General features: G+C 39.1%; 2 protein-coding genes across 7 annotated transcripts in view; both read right to left on the reverse strand.

Moving 5' to 3' along the window:
* LOC108443542 (PR domain zinc finger protein 12) overlaps positions 1-2560 on the reverse strand; it is a 12609-nt gene extending 10049 nt beyond the window's left edge. For both annotated transcript variants that reach the window (XM_017724295.2, XM_017724294.2), the window contains exon 1: positions 2260-2560. In XM_017724295.2, coding sequence (XP_017579784.1) covers positions 2260-2491 — 232 coding nt within the window. In that variant the 5' untranslated portion in view covers positions 2492-2560. The remainder of the gene's footprint in view (positions 1-2259) is intronic.
* Positions 2561-14146: 11586 nt separating this feature from the next.
* fubp3 (far upstream element (FUSE) binding protein 3) overlaps positions 14147-19535 on the reverse strand; it is a 50078-nt gene continuing 44689 nt past the window's right edge. For 3 of the 5 annotated variants that reach the window (XM_037533631.1, XM_017724316.2, XM_037533632.1), the window contains exons 16-19: positions 19221-19289; positions 17514-17585; positions 16950-17080; positions 14147-15972 (exon numbers count right to left, since the gene is read on the reverse strand). In XM_037533631.1, coding sequence (XP_037389528.1) covers positions 15964-15972; positions 16950-17080; positions 17514-17585; positions 19221-19289 — 281 coding nt within the window. In that variant the 3' untranslated portion in view covers positions 14147-15963. The remainder of the gene's footprint in view (positions 15973-16949; positions 17081-17513; positions 17586-19220; positions 19290-19535) is intronic. The other 2 variants (XM_017724318.2, XM_017724317.2) reach the window with 1 other exon arrangement.

Below are 19535 nucleotides of genomic sequence, written 5' to 3' on the forward strand. Positions count from 1 at the left end.
CCCAGTACAGGTGTACTTGATACTATGTTACATACTTCAAAGATTAGATCATTTTAATATGTCAGGCAATAATATTTTCATTTGTTTCATTTTAAATCATTTTATTGAATAGTTTAGTTTAGTTTTGAAGCTTTTGCACCAGTTGTCACTCCATTAGGACGTATGTGTATAAACACCTTGTTATATAACATGAATCTGGTACATATGAGTAATATATGCCACCCATACACCATGAGTAATGTTGTGGATCATATAGTTCTATATTGGTAAATATATGTTACACATACGTTTGTATATGTTGGTGTATTGTTGAAACACACACACACACACACACACACACACACACACATGTATATGTGACTAATACAAGCTGGACACGTCGTATCTGTGATATAAATATATTGCAATATATCGCATTTGTTTGTGTGTTGGGGGTGGGGGGGGGGATAAAGTCCTCACTCTCTTCTGACAGCAGTAGGTCAGACCTCACTGAGCCACTTCTGTGTAAAATAAACAAAGCAACGTCTTTGTTCTTGCTCACTGTGGTGGATCAGAACAGATAACCTACACTTTTTGACTTATTTTATAGAACATTGCGTGTCGTATCTCCAACATGGTAACTTTACAGGAGAAGGAAAAAAGGTAGTTGACTTTTAATGTAAGTCAATGGAACCAGACGTCTTTCCAAGTCATTTTGGGCCATTTCTTCTGGTCCATCCATCAGGAAATCTTCGCTCAATGTAAAGGATAACAGGTACTTTCAAATCATGCCAAAAACTGAAAAACGACAAAAATTGAGATTTGAGGTTTTGTTCCGACTGCAGCGACATTCTCATTAGACGACACCTGTAATGAGTAAAATGCACAGCTTCATATACAATAGACTGCTCCATACGTTCATGAATAAACATATTTATAGCCTGTTTTCACACATGCAATTTCATACAAATGTCTAACATTTACTGTGAGACGGTTTTCACACTTTTTCAGTTTTCATGCCATATTTTCGTTTCAGTTTTAGTCAGTTTAACCAATGCAATGCAGTGCAAGATCACTATAGAACACCTCATCTGTCAGTTCACTAAAAATGCATAATGAACCAGAAATAGGAGCTGTAAACAGATAAAGATATGACTGATGAAGGAATAAAAACAGTTAAAGCTATGGGACAGCAGAGGAAAAGATGCACGAAGTAGGAAGAAATGATGTATGAAATGACAGACGATGACAATAGAAATAGAAACGTAATAGGAAAAGGTCTTGGTGTGGGATAAGAACACAAACAGACAGTTCACCCTCTGCTGCGCGCTGCTGCCATATGGCAACAATTATTATCTCAATTTTATTAAAAAGCAGTGATATAAAATCTGAGTTTTCCTATTTAATTGTGGAAAAAGGATCTTTTACTTTGAAAGGACAGACACTTTATGACATCATTATGACATGTTCAGGAATTCTTATTATGATGCTGTTATTACCATACATTCCAAATACCAGTTGAAATTGTATTAATTTCTGAAATTTGTAAATATTGGGTTGTACTTTTAAGTGTAAGTTGGATTTGTTTGGTCTTGTTTTCAATAAAAGGATGTTTTGTATGGAAAAAATAAATTTTATAGTGCCTTTTTTTTAGTTTATGGAGATTTTTTTTCTGTTTTTAGAGTTTATGATGCTTTTTTTAGATTTTATGGTGCTTTTTTATTTTAGAGTTTATAGTGCTTTTTTAGAGTTTATGGTGCTATTTTTAGAGTTTATAGTGCTTTTTTAGAGTTTATGGTGCTATTTTTAGAGTTTATAGTGCTTTTTTAGATTTTATGGTGCTATGGTATGATTGCGCATCGTTGCCATACGGCAACAATTTACCAAATACACCACTTTAACAATACTGTTTTTTTTTTCTTCCAATATTTCCATTATTTAAGCAATTGTACACAACACAAACACCTTAAAACACATTTTTATCATGTTGAAGTAATAATTCACACACTAGAGGGTTAAACAGATCTAAACATGGTCTGAAAAAAGAGAAAAAGGAAGAATAATTGATCCAGAAAGAGCCTGACAGATGTAAACATGCAAAGTCAATAGAAATGCAGTAGAAATAGGTCTAGATGTGGGATGAGAACCGAGGAGAAAGTTAAATAAATGCGAGAACAGAAGTAAAAAGTTAACAGAAGTAGATCTGGATGAACAGAAATAGTTCAAAGAGGCGGAAATAGATGTGCAAAGGCATCAGGAGCGGCTGTAGCTCCAGCCTACCTCCAGCGAAGGACTGTGCGAGGACCTCGGCCGTGAAGGCGGTCCTGGGGCTGACGCTGTGGTGGTGCTGGTGGTGCTGCTTCTCCTCTGCCGGGTGCTCCCCCAGCACGTTCCTCCAGCGTCCGTACAGAAAGCTGTGCAGGATGTCGGAAGTGATGATGTCGCAGAGGGAGTGGGTCTGAGGCTTGAACCCGGACTTCATCATGAAGTCCGCGGGGAGCACCGAGCCCATGGCAGAGGCTTGTGAGAGAGAGAGAGAGAGAGAGAGGGGAAGGTAGAGAAGGGGGCAGCCCTGCTCCTCGTGGAGGAGAGTAAGTGACCCACTCTGAGGCCGGGGGTGCGCTTATATTTGGCTGGGTTCAGCCCCCCTCGCTAATGAGTTATTAATGGCACAGCCCCCCCTTCTCAGAGTTGTTTCCCTTTGAAAGAGAAACCCTCTCTGGAGCGGACAGCCCCCTCTGGCAGCCCACAAACAGGGCGAGCGAGTATGTGAGTGAGTGTGGAGAGAGAGAGAGAGAGAGAGAGGGAGAGAGAGAGAGAGGGGGAGAGAGGGAGGAGGAGAGAAGGAGGGAGAACAGTTGAATCTCTCTCTCTTTCTCAGAAGGTGACGTTAAAACGGCCGTTTATTTTAAAGCATAGACGACATCCGAATGTAATAATTGCATTTAAGTATTAATAATCATATATTTGAAGACAATAAAGGCTGAAATTGTAAATAAAACCGTTTGCACTAATTTGTAGCAGCATTAAAAGGCCTAGATTTTGTCTCTATCGATAAATAAAGCTGTTTTTAATTGATCTCATATATGTAATAATATTCATGATCATTTTTATTATTTGAATCAATCATTTAAAGGGTTTCCCATCAAGCTCGTGTGTGTTTTTCACACATTAGTTTTTTCAGAGTGTATTTTTTCTGTTGATCTTGACCTCAGCACTGCACACAGGCGTGTGACTGCCTGGTGTCTGCTCTGCTTTGGCTGAAGAAGCTTTGCTGCATTGTTCCGCTGCTCCTTTATGCTCCGACGAGGGGATTCATATTCATAGGGGTCTGTATGAAGCCCTCACATTGTGCCAGCGTCCAGTTAGCTGCGTATGCATTCAGCTTTTCTTCTCCGCAGTGATTCCCTCCATCTCTCCTGCGCTGCTGGGCTGTTTCAGAGCGCTCCGGCGGGGTGAACATCTTTATTTTGCTCTATTCACAGCCCCAGCGGCGCGGTGCGGAGCAGAAAACGGTGCAAAATCAATCCTGCACGCTCTTCCTGAGGACGGACTGACAGTCCTGTGCTGGCATGTGAATGACCAGGAGGAGAGTGGACAGCGGGGAGGACTGAAAGTGAGTCATTTAATCAAGCTGTGTGGTGATGTGTGGCTTTTTTATAGCAGTGCACAGAAGTTTATGTTTAAGTGTAAATGTTTATAATAACCGCATGTCGCGGTTGCTGCAGAAGAAAACCTCGTATCTCCAAAAGTGTAACTTTACAGGAGAAGGAAAAAACCTACTCTAATTTTAATGTAAGTCAATGGAACCATAATTTTTTCTGAGCCATTTTGAGATGCTTCTTTTGGCCCGTTCTTCATAAAATTTACACACCATGTAAAGGATAACAGGCATTTTCAGATAATGTGAAAAACTGAAAAATGATAAAAATGGAGATATGAGGTTTTGTCCCAACAGCAGTGATATTCTGTTAATAATAATATAATAACTATATAATAACTAATGACTGAATTCCTCTTATTTGTTAGTTGAGCTGAAGAAAAACAAAATTGCAATAATTATCTGATAATATTAGTATTATAAGAAACTGAAACACTATCATGCAATTTATATATATATATATATATATATATATATATATATATATACAATACCTCATTTTTCAGTTTTTGACCATTTGAATGTATTCACAGCCCTATACATTGTGTGTTAATTTCATGATGAACGGACCAATAGAAATGACCCAAACTGACTTGGAAAAAATTCTGGTTCCATTGACTTCCATTAAAAGTAGAGTAGGTTTTTTCCTTCTCCTGTAAAGTTACTGTTGGAGATGTTTTGATCTGACCACAGCGATATAAATGTATATATATAGAGGGATCTGCTGTTCTTATATTGACATCATCACAATAGTAGAACCCTTTTTGATGCTACATAGAATCCTCTTTAAAACGAACCTTTTCTAAAAGGTACTACAAATACACAGCTGGTTCTAGATAGAACCTTTATTAAAAGGGTTCTATACGGCAACAAAAAGCTTCCTGCTGTTGTCACAAGCTTGACATCAGTGTGTGTGTGTGTGTGTGTGTGTGTGTGTGTATGTGGTGTTGAGGTCTGGACTCTGGGGTGGTCAGTCCATCGTTTGTTTGGTGTGTCCGTCTCCTTTTCTCAGTGAGGTTCTTCTTGATCAGCTACACGTCCTTTCAGACCCACAGCGCTGAGTGGTCTTCTCACAGTGGAAGGATGGACAGAAACACCTGTGGATGTTCTCAGATCTGAAGCAGCTTGATATTCTCCTCTCTCTCAGAGATCAAAGCTTTCAGTGCTGTTTATCTGATGGGGGCAGTGTTGGTGTCGACCAGGTCTTCCAGGTGGTTGTTAGGAGCCCCATCCTGCGGTTTTGAAAACTCCTAGTTTTTTCTCCGTCGTTAAACAGGTGGATCTTATATCTGATCTATTGAGACATATCTCCTTATAAGACGAATAGTTTGTACTCAGGTCTGCAGTGTGGCCTGCATAATTCTGTATAATTTGAATTATTATCATTATTATTATTATTATTTCTGTGGGCAGCAGCAGAGATGGCCCTCTGTCCTTTGGGGACGCTTCTTTTTGTGCCATTAAAGCGAGCTGAAGGTGGATGTCTCAGCATGGAGGATGGGCTTAAATCCGCAGGAAAGGTGAGTACGGCTCCACAACACCTGCTTAACTCCACGGGACACCGGCCCAAGGGGTGGGGGGCGGGGGGTGGGGGTGAAGGGGGGAGGGGGGGCACTTCAAACACTGCTTATTCTTCACAACCTAAAAACAAATGACATAGAAACTGGATACTGTTTACATGCGCTCTTAAAAAAGATGGTTCTTCAAGGGTTCTTTAGCAAAGACAATGGTTCCGTGTAGAACCATGAACACTTGAAGAGCACGCACACATAAAAGGTTCTTTGCATGGTGAAATGGCTCTTCAGACTGATGGGTAATAATAATAATAATATCTTGTATATTTTTGAAAATGCTTCGATTATAGAACCAAAAAACTGGTTCTGGTGTTCACGAAGTCAAGCTTGTAACAATAGAACACTCTTCAAAAGAGAACCTTTTGCATGTTTAAAAGGTGAAACGGTTCTTCAGAATGATGGAGAATCTGCTGTACATGTTTCTATATAGAACATTTTTGAAAAGGGTTCTATATAGTACCAAAAAGGGTTCTACTTTTGTGACAATGACAAGCTTGCCATATAGAACCTTATTCAAAAAGGTTCTAAATAGAACCATACCCAAGTTATTCTTTTATCAATCTGAAGAACCCTTTCATGGTGCAGAACCATTTGAAAAAAGGTTCTATATAGGACCCAATCGGAAGAACCACACTCTTAAAAAATGGCTCTACAGGGGTTCTTTAGTAAACAAAGTGGTTCTATGTGGAACCATGAGTTCTTCAAAATGAACGGAGGATGTGCTGTAGAAGGTTATATATATAGAACCGCACACGGCACATTTTTACATCAATCTGAAGAACCGTTTCATCATGAAAGGCCTGCTTGAATAACGGTTCTTTGAGAGTGCATGGTACTTTATAGAACAATTTTCTTTTCTAAAGAACCCTTGCAGAACCATCTTTTTAAGAATGCATTTCACCAGGCAAAGAACTATGTAAGCATGCAGACGGTTCTTTGAGTGTTCGTAGTTCCATGTAGAACCATTGGGCTATAAATAAATAAAAAATATATATATAAATAAATTTCTAACATGTTACAATGCATCCTTAAGGCATTATAAACATGGTTATACATATTTATAAAAATTAATTACACTGAATTACACTTTATATACTTTATAATATTTATGTTTATTATACACTATGAATTGTTTCTATAATGCATTATAAGTAGTGTTAATAACACTAATATCCCTACAATATCCCTACACTACACTACACTACAGTACAGTAGTGCTGGTTTCTGCTGGCGTTCTATTGGATATGCAGTGTTAAGTCAGTGCCAGGCTAACGGTGGTGCACATTAACAGTGGTGAACATTGACTTTCCCACATTGGGTGAAACACTGAGGGCAGCTCTAGTTTAAACTCTGACATCTGAAGCCTGTAATGAGCTTTACTGTGTGTGTTTTAGTGTTTCAGTAAATCCTTCAGTAAATACTTCACTCTTAACCCTGGACGAGGCTTTAGTCCAGCACGCCTCACTTTACTTACAGCGGACTAATACAGCTTATGAGCTCTTATCATGTGTTATGAACACTAGTTATAATGCATTATGTTAACAATTTATAATGTAGAATAAGCATGGCTACAACATGTAATGCATTTTATAAATATAGCCATATTTATGATGCCTTATGAATGCATTATAATGTGTTATGAATGTGTTTATACATGCTTACAAATGTGACATTCATAGAAAGTGTTCCCGAAATGTGTTCTTAAAATCCACTTACGCAGTTTTTTACGAAGATTCTTTGAACTTCTTTGCACGGTGAAATGGTTCTTCAGATCACTGGAGAGCGCTGCGTACGGTTCTATATAGAACCTTTTTGAAATGGGTTCTATAAAGCACCAAAAAGGGTTCTACCTCTGTGAGCCTCTTTCGCGGTGCAGCTCTGATTCAACAGCCTGTCGTTCTAATAGTTTGTAAACCAGGTTGTTTCTTATTTGATCAATTTTACTGATGTGACCAACTGAACCTGAAACGTCGAATATAAAATTTATTTAAAAATGACACCCGTTTTTGAGCTGGAACCTTCCCCTTTTCTCTGGATCTGACAGGTAGCTTTAATCCTGAAAGTGATTAAACCAACTAAGACATGTTACATTCTCCATGGACTTTATCTGAGAGCCACGCATAACATTAAAACACACACAAGGGGATGGAAATCAGGGCTGAAACTGTGAGCAGCTGCTTTGGTGTGGTTGGGGCATGGTGGGGGTGGGGGGGGGGGGGGGGGGGGGGGGGGGGGGGTGGGGGGGTGTGCCCTGTCACCGAAGCCCCCCGCTGCTGTGCGCACATATTTTCAATGCAATGCCCAGAGATAGTCTGAATATTGCAAATCCTCCAGTACACAGCCCACCGGGACGCTTTCAATAGAGTGGGCAGTGCTGGAGCGGCATGAAATCAGTAGTGAGCAGTAATAACACGCGAAACAAAGAGGCAGAAGATCATTTAGCTCCATGACTGATGTTTTTCAGTAGCCAAAAAAACGCTACTGAGGCTTTTGTTTGTGATGTATGCAGCCTACTTTATTATCTATATGCCTGGTTAATATTTTCCACCCAAAAAAGGCCTTGATGAGCATGATTTCTTACTGTAGGCAGAGAACCAGAAGGATAACACAGGTATTCACAACGGTAAACATGAGTGATCATGTTCATGAACATGCATTAAAGAGCCCATATTGCTGTCTTCACTGCGCTCTTTTGAAGTGAAAAAGCATGGGATAGAACCTCCACACAGTCCGTACACGCAGACAAAGCTACAAAAACAGCCTGATTTGCATTCAAAGTTTTTGTGATGTTTTAAGAGATTAAAGTGGAACCTCAAAGAGCAAATATAGGCAGAGCCGGTTTATGAGGAGCCTGGTCGCTTCCTATTTCCCTCGTTATATCAAAAACAGGACTGCGAAACAGCAGAGGGCGCCTGCGAGGGAGTCCTCAATGAATGGGAGCATATGGCTAAAAACAAAAAAATTGTTTCTAATCACTCGCCCAGAACCTTCTTTTAATTTTAGAAAGTAGAAGGATGGATTTCACTAAAAAAAGCAAAGAAATCTTACTTCTATTTTATCTTGATTCTATAGCAAACAGGTTTTGGGCAGCAGTACGCTGGCATTACCGCTACTGAGCGCTGATTGGTTGGCAAGCGGAGCAGCTCATTGGCTGTTCGCGCTCACTGACGTCATGAATATACATGAGGAGCGGTTTTAAACTCCTATAACTCAAGTTTAAAAGCTCTTAACATATCACAGCGGTGTTAAAATGTTTTATGCTGTTCTGTGTTCAGGAAATAACTGTATTCTTCTACTTTAAAAATGTTTAATGCTCCATCTTAACCCATTCATTTTGGACTCGCTCCGGAGCGCCCTCTAGTGTTTGAGGAACCAGGAAGACTTTGCAGAGTGGGGATTCTCCGCTCTTAAAGTTCTCTGATATAGCTTATTTTTTTTGTGACCTTGCCTAACAGAAATGTGCCATCTAGCCCGACGTGTTTGAGCTTCAGCTTCAACAAAAGCCAAAAATAAATAAATAAATAAATAATCCGCCAAAAAAAATCTGGCCACCAGCTTGAAAAATCTGACACGTCCCTTTGTTATAAAGAATGGATACAGATTTCTAAAAGGAGCAACTGGTTTTTTAGATAGTAGCACCAAAGCACTCATATCCCACACTGTTCGTTCTTCTTCATGAGGTTCACTTACCACTTGTGTGGCTTATGTACCAAAAACAGCTGGAATGAGTTTTATAAGACAATTTTCCAGCCGTCCACAGAATGAAACCGGCTCTTTTTGTTACTGCGCATCCACAGTTATAATGTTTGGTTACATATTTCTATAAGAAATGTGCATCAATAAGAAATTTCTTCTTAAGATCATTTGGTGAATGAGGCCCATTGGTTCTACATGGAACTATGAAGATCCACAGAACCGTCTGCGTGCTTAAATAGTTCTTTGCATGGTGAAATGCACTGTTAAAAAAGATGCTCTGCAAAGGCTCTTTAGAAAAGAAAACGGCAGCATTCAAGGGTTCTTTGCATGGTGAAATGGTTCTTCAGATTGATGCAAAATGTGCTGTGTACAGTTCTATACATATAAACCCTTTTTCAAAAGGGTTCTGTAGCACTAAACAGGAAAAAGGGTTCTACTTTTGTGACAATGTCAAACTTATAACAATAGATCCCTTTTTGGTGTCATAAAGAACCCATTTCAAAAAGGTTCTATATAGAACCATATACAGCACGTTCTTCTTCAACGTGGCCTTCAGATCAGCTCAAGAACAGCGTAGAGAGCTTCATGGAATGGGTTTCCATGGCCGAGCAGCTGCATCCAAGCCTTACATCACCAAGCGCAATGCAAAGCGTGGAATGCAGTGGTGTAAAGCGCCGCCACTGGACTCTAGAGCAGTGGAGACGTGTTCTCTGGAGTGACCAATCACGCTTCTCCATCTGGAAATCTGATGGACGAGCCTGGGTTTGGCGGTTGCCAGGAGACGGTACTTGTCTGACTGCATTGTGCCGAGTGTAAAGTTTGGTAGAGGGGGGATCATGGTGTGTGGTTGTTTTTCAGGAGTTGGGCTCGGCCCCTTAGTTCCAGTGAAAGGAACTCTTAAAGCTTCAGCACCAAGAGATTTTGGACAATTTCACGCTCCCAACTTTGTGGGAACAGTTTGGGGATGACCCCTTCCTGCTCCAACATGACTGAGCACCAGAGCACAAAGCAGGTCCATAAAGACGTGGATGAGCCAGTTTGGTGTGGAAGAACTTGACTGACCTGACCTCAACCCCATAGAACCCCTTTGGGATGAATTAGAGCGGAGACTGTGAGCCAGGCCTTCTTGTCCAACATCAGTGTCTGACCTCACAAATGTGCTTCTGGAAGAACAGTCAAAAATTCCCATAAACACACTCCTAACCCTTGTGGAAAGCCTTCCCAGAAGAGCTGAAGCTGTTATAGCTGCAAAGGGTGGGCCGACATCATATTAAACCCTATGGATTAAGAATGGGACGTCACTCAAGTTCATATGCGCGTGAAGCCAGACGACTGAATACTTTTGGAAATATAGTGTATGTGGATTGGGGCTGGCAATATGATAAAATGTTTGAATTTTCCCGTTCCACCTTAAATGGAGCGGCTTCAGGCACCAGAAACCGGAACAGGAAGCTGGCGAATAGGAAGCCGACTTCAGCTCCGTCCTTCTTCCTGTGTTTGGGGTTTATTTTATGGTGGTGTGTATTAATATTAGAAGAGATTCACTCATTGATGGATTTGCTGATGTGAGTGAGTTTGTGTTTTTACTGGCGCTGAACTCGGTTTTTAACATCAGGTGCAGACTGAATACTTTCCTGCTGGTCCTGCTGGACGGCTAATTATCACCATCAGTCGTTACAGTAATAAAAGCCGCCGAGAGCCGTCCGTGCAGCCCAGATTAGTCTGAGTCTGAGGATTAGAACTAAACAGATGTGGTGTAAATGGGTGGAGTAATGAGGAAGCTGTGGCTGATTTAATCCTGAGACTCATCGTCTCTCAGTACAAGTGAATCTGTTCACGAGAGGATCTTGACCTCTCCAACACAGCGGACGGTCAGACGTGTCGCCTCAGATAGAGAACGACAGACGACGCGGCGTCTAGGAATGTGTATCTATGGTTATAACACATGTGAACATGGAAGCTGGGGAAGCTGGAAAAAGCTCACATGGACAGAATGCAGTGCTGGCTCTGTTTTTCTCCGTGTCTGCGGACGCCCCGCAGGCCGGGAGAGGAGCGTGTCTGAGTGTGTTTAAGCATGCAGGCCCTGAAGGGATGTCAGGCTCGGGTCCTGGAGGGCGGCAGCCCTGTAGAGATTAGGGTTTTACTTTTCCCTCTTCCAACACGCCCAGTTTAAATCCTACAGGCTTTGGGATTTAGCTCAGCTAAATCAGGTGGGCTGAGTCGGGGGAGGGACGAGTAAGTTATCTCCTAATATCCAGAACATTTAGAGAAATGACTTCCCTGTCTAATAACCAATCAGGTAAATAGGCCTTTGCACTCGAGGCCAATGCAGTCCCAAAGTTTTGTTAGACTCTTCACTGGTTCTATACAGGTACAAGGTATAATATAAATGTTCCCTCAAAGGTTCTCCAGTGGCTCTAAGGTTGGATTATGAACCTTAAATCAGTTCCTCCAGGTGAAAAGTTGGTATTTGTTCCTTTTCGTAACCGAATGTTTTAAAACAGAGCAGTAGAGTAAAAGCCTGGAGGCGAGGCGGGGTGTGTGGAGTCAGTACAGCTTAGAACAGATCATCTCAGTGGATGATGGTTCAGTTACGTTCCCTCACTAAAGGTACTGAGATGGACCATTGAGGTTCCCACCCCAATGACAAGAGGGGACCTGCCCCAGTGACAGTCTAGTACCTTTATTTCTGAGCGTTCTATAATCTAAGAACAGCTCGGGCCAGTTTGCATTGAAGTCCCTGTAGTAAGTGAACGATAAGCCTTCATATGTAATAGATTAAGTGGATTAACAGGTTAAATCCAAAGCAGACAGACTTTGATGCTGCGTAACAGTTCTGCGCAACAAAATCAGAGTAATCCGAGCTTCGTGGTCAGTTCACACAAATGGCAGCAGAACAGCTCGTCTTGCAGGTGGCAGACACAGAAGCTGAAGGCCCAGTCCCATTTCTTATGTTCACCACTAGCCCTTGTTTTTTTCGAGTCACCCTTGCCCCTTGGAACGGATTTAGAAGGGGCAGTGGTTGAAATCTTGCCCTGCGAAACGGGGCCCGCAAATAAAAGAGCATCTCTTCATTAACAGCTACTAGCGCCGCTCTGTAGGCGACCCTGCCCGTCTGCAGGGACAGCAGAGGAGGGGAAAGTTCAGCTCCTCACTGCTGGGCTTTAGTTACACTTAGGGATCATACGCCTTCAAAGAGGGGGGCAATTATTTATTATCACCCCCCCTAATTCTTCAGTGATATGAAGCTGAAGTCAGATTCTTGTTTTAATTTTATGGTTCCACCTTAAATGGATTAGCGGCTCTGATGCCTGGCGCTCCAAACTAACTGCTGCACCATTTTCATGCTTGTTATGAAGAAAACGACCATAATACACAAACGACATTAAGATGGGTATTGTACATTTTTAATGGAGAAATTTCCCACATTTATCCTTTTATCCCTTAGAATTAAACAGGCTGTGCCGTCAAGATCTGTATAGCTCCGTTCTGATTGGCTGTCCTGTGTTGTCCCTCCTTATAACTTCAGTGTGAACGCTGTAACAGCAGAGTAAACGGATGTATGTAAAGGAGCTGGTACTTGTGACGTCACAGAAATAAATTCAAAATGGGCTGTATTTGCTTATACGGGCTGTATCAACTGGGGAGTGAACAGTGTTTTGAAACTTCACATATTAGTTCAAACTCCTTTACTTAAAAAAAAAAAAAAAAAAAAGGAGGGAAAGTTTTTGATGCGCTCTTCAAAGAAATACATATGAAAGGCTGGGAAACAGCGAGCACTTTAGCACTAAACAGTCGGGATGTTATAACAGTTTCCTCACAGAAGGCCATTACTAACATCTGTGGTAAATACACTGTCTGGTAAATCTATGATGTCCGGTCATTCACTGATTTAAAAATGTGTCCTGTCATTCAGTAACTAATTTTAAAATTTGTCATTTTATTAATTCACTAATTTTAAAATTTCATGTCGTTCAGTAACATTTAAAAATTTGTCATGTCAATCAGTAACTAATTTTAAAATTTGTCATTCAGAAACTAATTTTAAAATTTGTCATTTCGTTCAATAACATTTAAAAATTTGTCGTCATTAAGAAACTAATTTTAAAATTTCATGTCATTCAGAAACTAATTTTAAAATTTGTCATGTCGTTCAATAACATTTAAAAATTTGCCGTCATTCAGAAACTAATTTTAAAATTTCATGTCATTCAGTAACTAATTTTAAAATTTGTCCCATCTTTCAGTAATGTGTCATGTGACATTCAATAATCTTTGTGATGTCGTTCATTAATTAAAAAACTTGTGCTGTCACTTGGTAATTAATTTAAAAATTTGTCATGTCATTCACAAATTTTAAATAATTTCAAAGTTGTGTAGCTATGAAAGTCCTACACACGAACCCTTGGGGTTTAAGAGGTTAATGGACTTTCAAATCCATGGAGCTGCACTTCTCCTGCTGTTCAGGCACATATTGCTACGCCTCAGGCGAGAAACTACTACCCACACCGCATTAGTCCAGGCCTGAGGACTGAACCACTCTTCTGCCACTTTCTTCTCTCGCTTTAATGACCTGCATGAACATTTTCATTGTTCGCTTTTTCATACAGACTAGTTGACATCGATATTTCATGAGGTTTCCAATTACAAAGGTGGACAGATGTGTGCCTGCCACACAAACACAGAGATAAAAAGGCACAAGTGAGGGATGACTTTCCTCTTTATACAGGCAACGCGGACCGGCTGGTATAGCAACACCTGCAGTTTTCAGTATTACTTCAAACTTTCCTTTGAAACAAGTCAAGAAATTCGGTGGAAAATGAAACGTCCAATCCATCCTATGGTCAGATTTGAAATACTGCTTATGGCGTTTTGCAGAAAGAAGAAACATTTCATTGTAAACACTGTAAATATAATTCACTACAAAACCATTTCAACTTCTAATGTAGGTGGACACAATGGGATTTTATTCCTATTAATTTTGGACCGTTTCTATTGGTCCGTTCATTGTGCATTGTTGATGCAATGTAAAGCATTTTTAAAATGTAAAAAAAAAAAAAATCATGGAATTTCAATGGATTTTGTTGCATCTGGCAGTAATTTAGCTTCTAAAGGGTTAAACTAAGCCAACCTTTTCAGATTAGATTTGTGAAAGTTTTTTAAAAACTTATAATTTAATCATAATTTACCAAAAAAAAAAAAAAAAAAAAAAGCTTAACCGCATAAATGAACTTTGCACCTTACCACACGTAACTTGCGTGCCATTTATTCAAGCTGTTAAAGGTTAGCATAGAAAATATATTTCTTCTTTACACACCACAAATAATACAAAGCGATGCATCACATACATAAAGAGTCGTCTTCTCGTCTTCAAACCGTTACGGGAAGAGCCCTGACGACTGTCCGGTTTCGGCTATAGGGCCCCCGAGCGAATACGCATGTACTGGAATGTGTTACAGCAAAACCAAAGAAAAGAACGAAAAGGGTTAACAATAACGAAAAAACACAAAAAGTAGTCTTTTGATGTTTTTAATACACGGTTACCTGTACACGTGAGGAAGAAAAAAAAACAAAAACAAAAGAAAAGAAAAACCCAAAAAAAAACAAACAAAAAAAAAAAAAAACACTAAAATTAAACATTTGAAATTATAATATCCCTTTTCATTAAGCAATGAAGTTAATACTAGATTCAATTTTAACTAATCATTCATACATATATTAGATCACACGGAGTAGAAAGAAAAATAATTACTTAAAAAGTTATTAGCATCGGACTGTACATGAGTCCACAGTGTGTACTGGTTGGGGCGTTGGGGAAGCTGGGTGGTACCAAATAAGACAACTTTGATCTTAATACTTAGAATATAAAAAACTACAATTAATTAATACACAGATAGGAATCTGAAGGCTTAGCAGTCTTGAACGGTTTAAGTACAGAACATACATAAAAACCTATCATCTCTCATTTTGTCCATATATGAAGATGCAACATCAAATTTCAAATTACACATTCACGATCTTTGAAAAATTTCAGTATGAAAAACAGAACAGAAAAACAGGGACAGTTTTCCTGCAAAAATGACTCCATGAAAAAAAAGAAAAAAAAACTTCTTTGATTTAATTATATATATATATTTAAATAAAGTATTTAGTCAAGTATCTGAGTGTACATACATAGTTTTACAAGATAGCAAAGGCAATAAACTCACAATAATATGCAAGACCCCCCTTTTCCCACATCAGATCAAGGTAATAAAAAAATTAGCCATTACATTTCCATATGCCTAAAAAAAATAACTAAGAACTACAAGTTAAACGTCTGTCAAAATATTAGAGAAATCCATCTTTGTTTCAAATATGAAATAAGATATTGCACCTTTTTAAACCAGAGTACAATAAAATGACAATGAAAAAACAGAATACAAAACACAAGAGGAATTAAATTAGGAATTGACTGCTGTTTGCCAACATCACCGTATTGTGTAACAAAAGAACATTTTTCCTGTAACAAAAACATCACAGTTTTTATCTCACTGAATTAAAATTGCTTTTATGTAAAAGGAAAAAGAAAGAAACATTTTGTTTTTTTACACATTCTTAAAACATTTCATGACAAGAACAAAACAAAAATGGATTCAAGACTGCTAAGCCCATAATTACGATTTTATTGCAACAGAACTAGAAAAAATAGATTATATTGCGATTGCTGAAATGTTACAACTCCGGGGTTCGTTTTGGCGATCCACTTGAATTAAAAAGGAAGAATAGAAAACAAAAACACAGCTATATATTGTCCAAAAAGGATCCCGGAAATTGTTCATTCAAATAATGGTGTACACAAGTATTTAGTAACAATTTTTACGTTCCTGATTTTAGAAATTCTTTTTTTATTTTTAATTGTATAAGTCATTCTACAGCTAGTGTTTCTCACTAAGAAAAAAAAAAAAAAGTAAAAGTCTTCAAGGCGTTGCAAATCTAGAAACCTCTGTTACAAAAGGTTTGTTTCTCAATCTTCTCAATCATTCAAAAATCTTCAACTAAAGGGAATCCGCTCTAATGATCCTACGGGAGAGAAACAGACGACAGTCACTGTGGTGCAGCACTGAGGGCAGCCGGTCGAATCTCCTCGTCCACAGAAAAACACTTCTGCATATTTTCATTGTTGAAGTTAACATTTAACAGAAATTGTGACCGGAGCAAAAGACACGGAATACTTTACATTTTCTCACAATCTTAAAAAATGTGTTACTGTGTAGACGAAATGTTTGATGGAAGATTTTATATTTAAATTTTTTTAATATCTTGAACACAGAAAACTAAATATTTTAAAAATGTGTTACTGTGTAGACGAAATGTTTGATGGAAGATTTTATATTTAAATTTTTTTAATATCTTGAACACAGAAAACTAAATATTTTAAAAATGTGTTACTGTGTAGAGGAAATGTTTGATGGAACATTTAAAATTTTTTCAATATCTTAAAACACAAAATACTTTGTAGAAGGTGTGTTTTATGGAACATTTTTTTTTTTTTTAGTATCTTAACCCTTTAATGTTGTGCTGAACCATTTGGTAGAGCACATTTTGAGTCACTATACATGGCACAAAGTGCCTTCTGGACCGTTTGGTAGATGTGAATATTTTAAAAACTGTGGGGTCCTAAATAAATAAATAAATAAATAAATGAATGACCAATTGTTTTTATTTTTGCCCCACACTAAAAAATAAAATAAAAAATAAATGCACTGCTTTTTTTCTTGGTGAGAACATTAAAGGGTTTTATGGTAGAGGAGGTGTTTTATGGACCATTTTATTTTCATATTTCCTTTCAATATCAAACACAGAACACATTAAAAATATTAAATGTGTCTTGTTGAGTTTGTGCTTTCGCTTCAAAAATCAACAAAATGCATAATGTGTTAAAATTTTTTAAATAAATGCACTGTGTGCCTGCTCCCACCCCGCTTGCCTGCCCTCCCCCACCCGGCTGTGGTGAAGTGTGGATATTTAAGGTATTAAAGTTCAGAGCATTTGTGTACCTGAAGGCCCGGAGCCTGCGTCTGCTGTGCCCCTTGGCCATAGTAAGCCCCCTGTTGTCTGTAATACTCCACCCAGGCAGCGCTGTAGTCTGGAGGGGAGCTCTGCTGAGACCCAGGAGCTGCAGCCTGACCTAAGAGGGGGAAGAGAATTTAACACTGAATTTAACACTGAAAACAAATGAGATATAAAATGTGGCCTGTGTAAAAGTTAAGGCACATTATTTTTTCCAATATGTTGATCTCAGCAAAAACAAACTGCACTAAAATCTGCAGAAGCGTCATTATTATGCACTTTAAGAGGGCGTTGCATCATGTTCATTTAGAAAATCAGTTAAATGGCATTTCACTGGATTCTCAAAATCTCCTGAAATCTACATTTGAAAATGTTCAGCATTCAAAACGGCTCATTTCACCAAAAGGTTTACATCCAAGTGCAGGACAAATCCACTGAAATCACGGTCCGTGGTAATCGGCCACGCTCTGCAGACGCAGCAGTAAGAGCCCATGCTGAGATATGCTGGACACTCCTTTAAAGATCAGACGATGCAGGACAGAAGAACTTACTCTGTTTCTTGTAATACTCCTCCCATGCTTTGCTGTAGTCTGGACCAGTGCTCTGAGCTTGGCTCTGCTGACCTAAACACACATCCACACCACAGGACATCAGTATAAACCTCTGAATACTGAAACGACATCCGCTACTCCGAGAAGCTCTGAGGTTGAAGACGAGCTGACACAATGTCCTGGTATCAGAATGACTGTACAGGACTGCATTGCATTTCACCAATAACTTCTGTGTCAACAGTCACAAGTAAGCAGCAGCTACACTTGTGCTAAAGATCTGAAACACAGCAGTGATGCATATCCGCCTTTTTCGTTAATCGATTACGATCAGAACGTCTACACGTTATTTTGCTCGCTCCTCAGTGGACGATACGCCAACGTGCCAGTTTGTCTGACACACACAGTCATAGGCACAAGTTTGAAAGCCCAGGTAAAATGACATTTTGTTGATTTACTAAGCGGAAATGAGTTAAAACAGCCTCTACAGAGACTCCTGCACACTGCAAAGCACAGCAACTGTTTAATATTAAGCATATTTGAAAAATGTGGCCTGTGCCAAAGATTTTTACTGCATATTTAACATCACTGTCGTCAGAAAGAGAGAAAAAAAAAAAAGTCCTCTCTCTAAAACGGTAACTTTATAGGAGAAGGAAAAACAACCTACTTTACTATTAATGTAAGTCAATGGAACCAGACCCCCCTGCCCCCCCCGTTCCCAGTTCTTTTGGTCCATTCACCATGAAATCTTGCCCCAACGTAAAGGACAGCAGGCATTTTCAGGGGTTTCTTCCGACAACAAACTACTATGTGCAGAGGAACATCATAGTAAAGTTATTTATAAAGTTGTTTTCACTTAGGAATTCAACAAAACGTCATTTGACCAGACGTGTTCAAACTTTCTCACGCTTCTTCTCTCCTGAACAACGTGTTCTTGGTAACATGTCCAAATTTAGGCACTCATTTCAGAGCAGCAAAGCATAAACATTATATATGTGCAAGTATGTTTCATTGAAACGTAGCATTTCACGGGACAGTATAGCCCCCCTCCCCACCCCCCAGCACCAGTGCACAACATTAAATTTACTGTTTAGTTGTTGTGTCTAAGCATCCCTAGGCAGCGACTTTAACACCAAACACTCCCACCAAAAGCCGGTAAAGTCAAATGGAACAGATAGACAAACAAGAAGGTAAATAAATATATGGTACATCTCAAAACAGGTGATAGTTGCAAATAAAAGAACCCCCCGCCCAGCAAATAAATAAATAAACAAACAAACAAACAAACAAACAAACAAATAAATAAATAAAAATTCCTCTCTAAAAATGAAAAGGCAAAAATAGTCAGTCAGTACAAAAAAATTTGTTCCTCCTATAAAATTACTGTTTGAGATACAAACAAAAACTTGCTTAACCTTTAATGGAAGCCAATGAGATTTAATTCTGCTGATTTCATCGTGAACTGATGGAAAGGACAGCTGATGCTTTCAAATTATGCTAAATAAATTATGAAACAAAAAATAAAAATTTGTTCCAACAACGACAAAATACCAACAGCATTGTTACTGATGTTAAAGTATTTATGACAAGTTATATAGCACTCTTCAAACATTTAAAGAACTAAACATAAAAACCCTGAATCTCATCAAAAATGCACAAATTGGCAGAAAAAAGTTTAAGCGAAAGTGAGACACTCTGAGGGACACTTGCCTAGCTTCTTATAATACTGCTCCCACGCTTTGGAATAATCCATCTGCCCTGTCTGGGATCCATTGTGGCCTACAACAGACGAGAGACCAACAGTGTTGGAGAACTAAACCACCGCAAGAGGAAATCAACAAGTGATTCACATGAAACGGAGCGTTTCAGTTGCTCTTATTTCTGCGCAGTTATCAGCTGTTCAGATCACAGAGGTGGTGAAATGTCTAGGCTGGGATTCATCCGAGCCAATCTCGGTGTGCCAAGTCGGCGACAGAATCTCAGCGTCGGAAACGAATTAGGGCCGTCAAGATCAATTATATCAGT

This window comes from Pygocentrus nattereri, chromosome 23 (genome assembly GCF_015220715.1).
Source record: "Pygocentrus nattereri isolate fPygNat1 chromosome 23, fPygNat1.pri, whole genome shotgun sequence".
In the NCBI taxonomy this organism is placed as follows: Eukaryota; Metazoa; Chordata; class Actinopteri; order Characiformes; family Serrasalmidae; genus Pygocentrus; species Pygocentrus nattereri.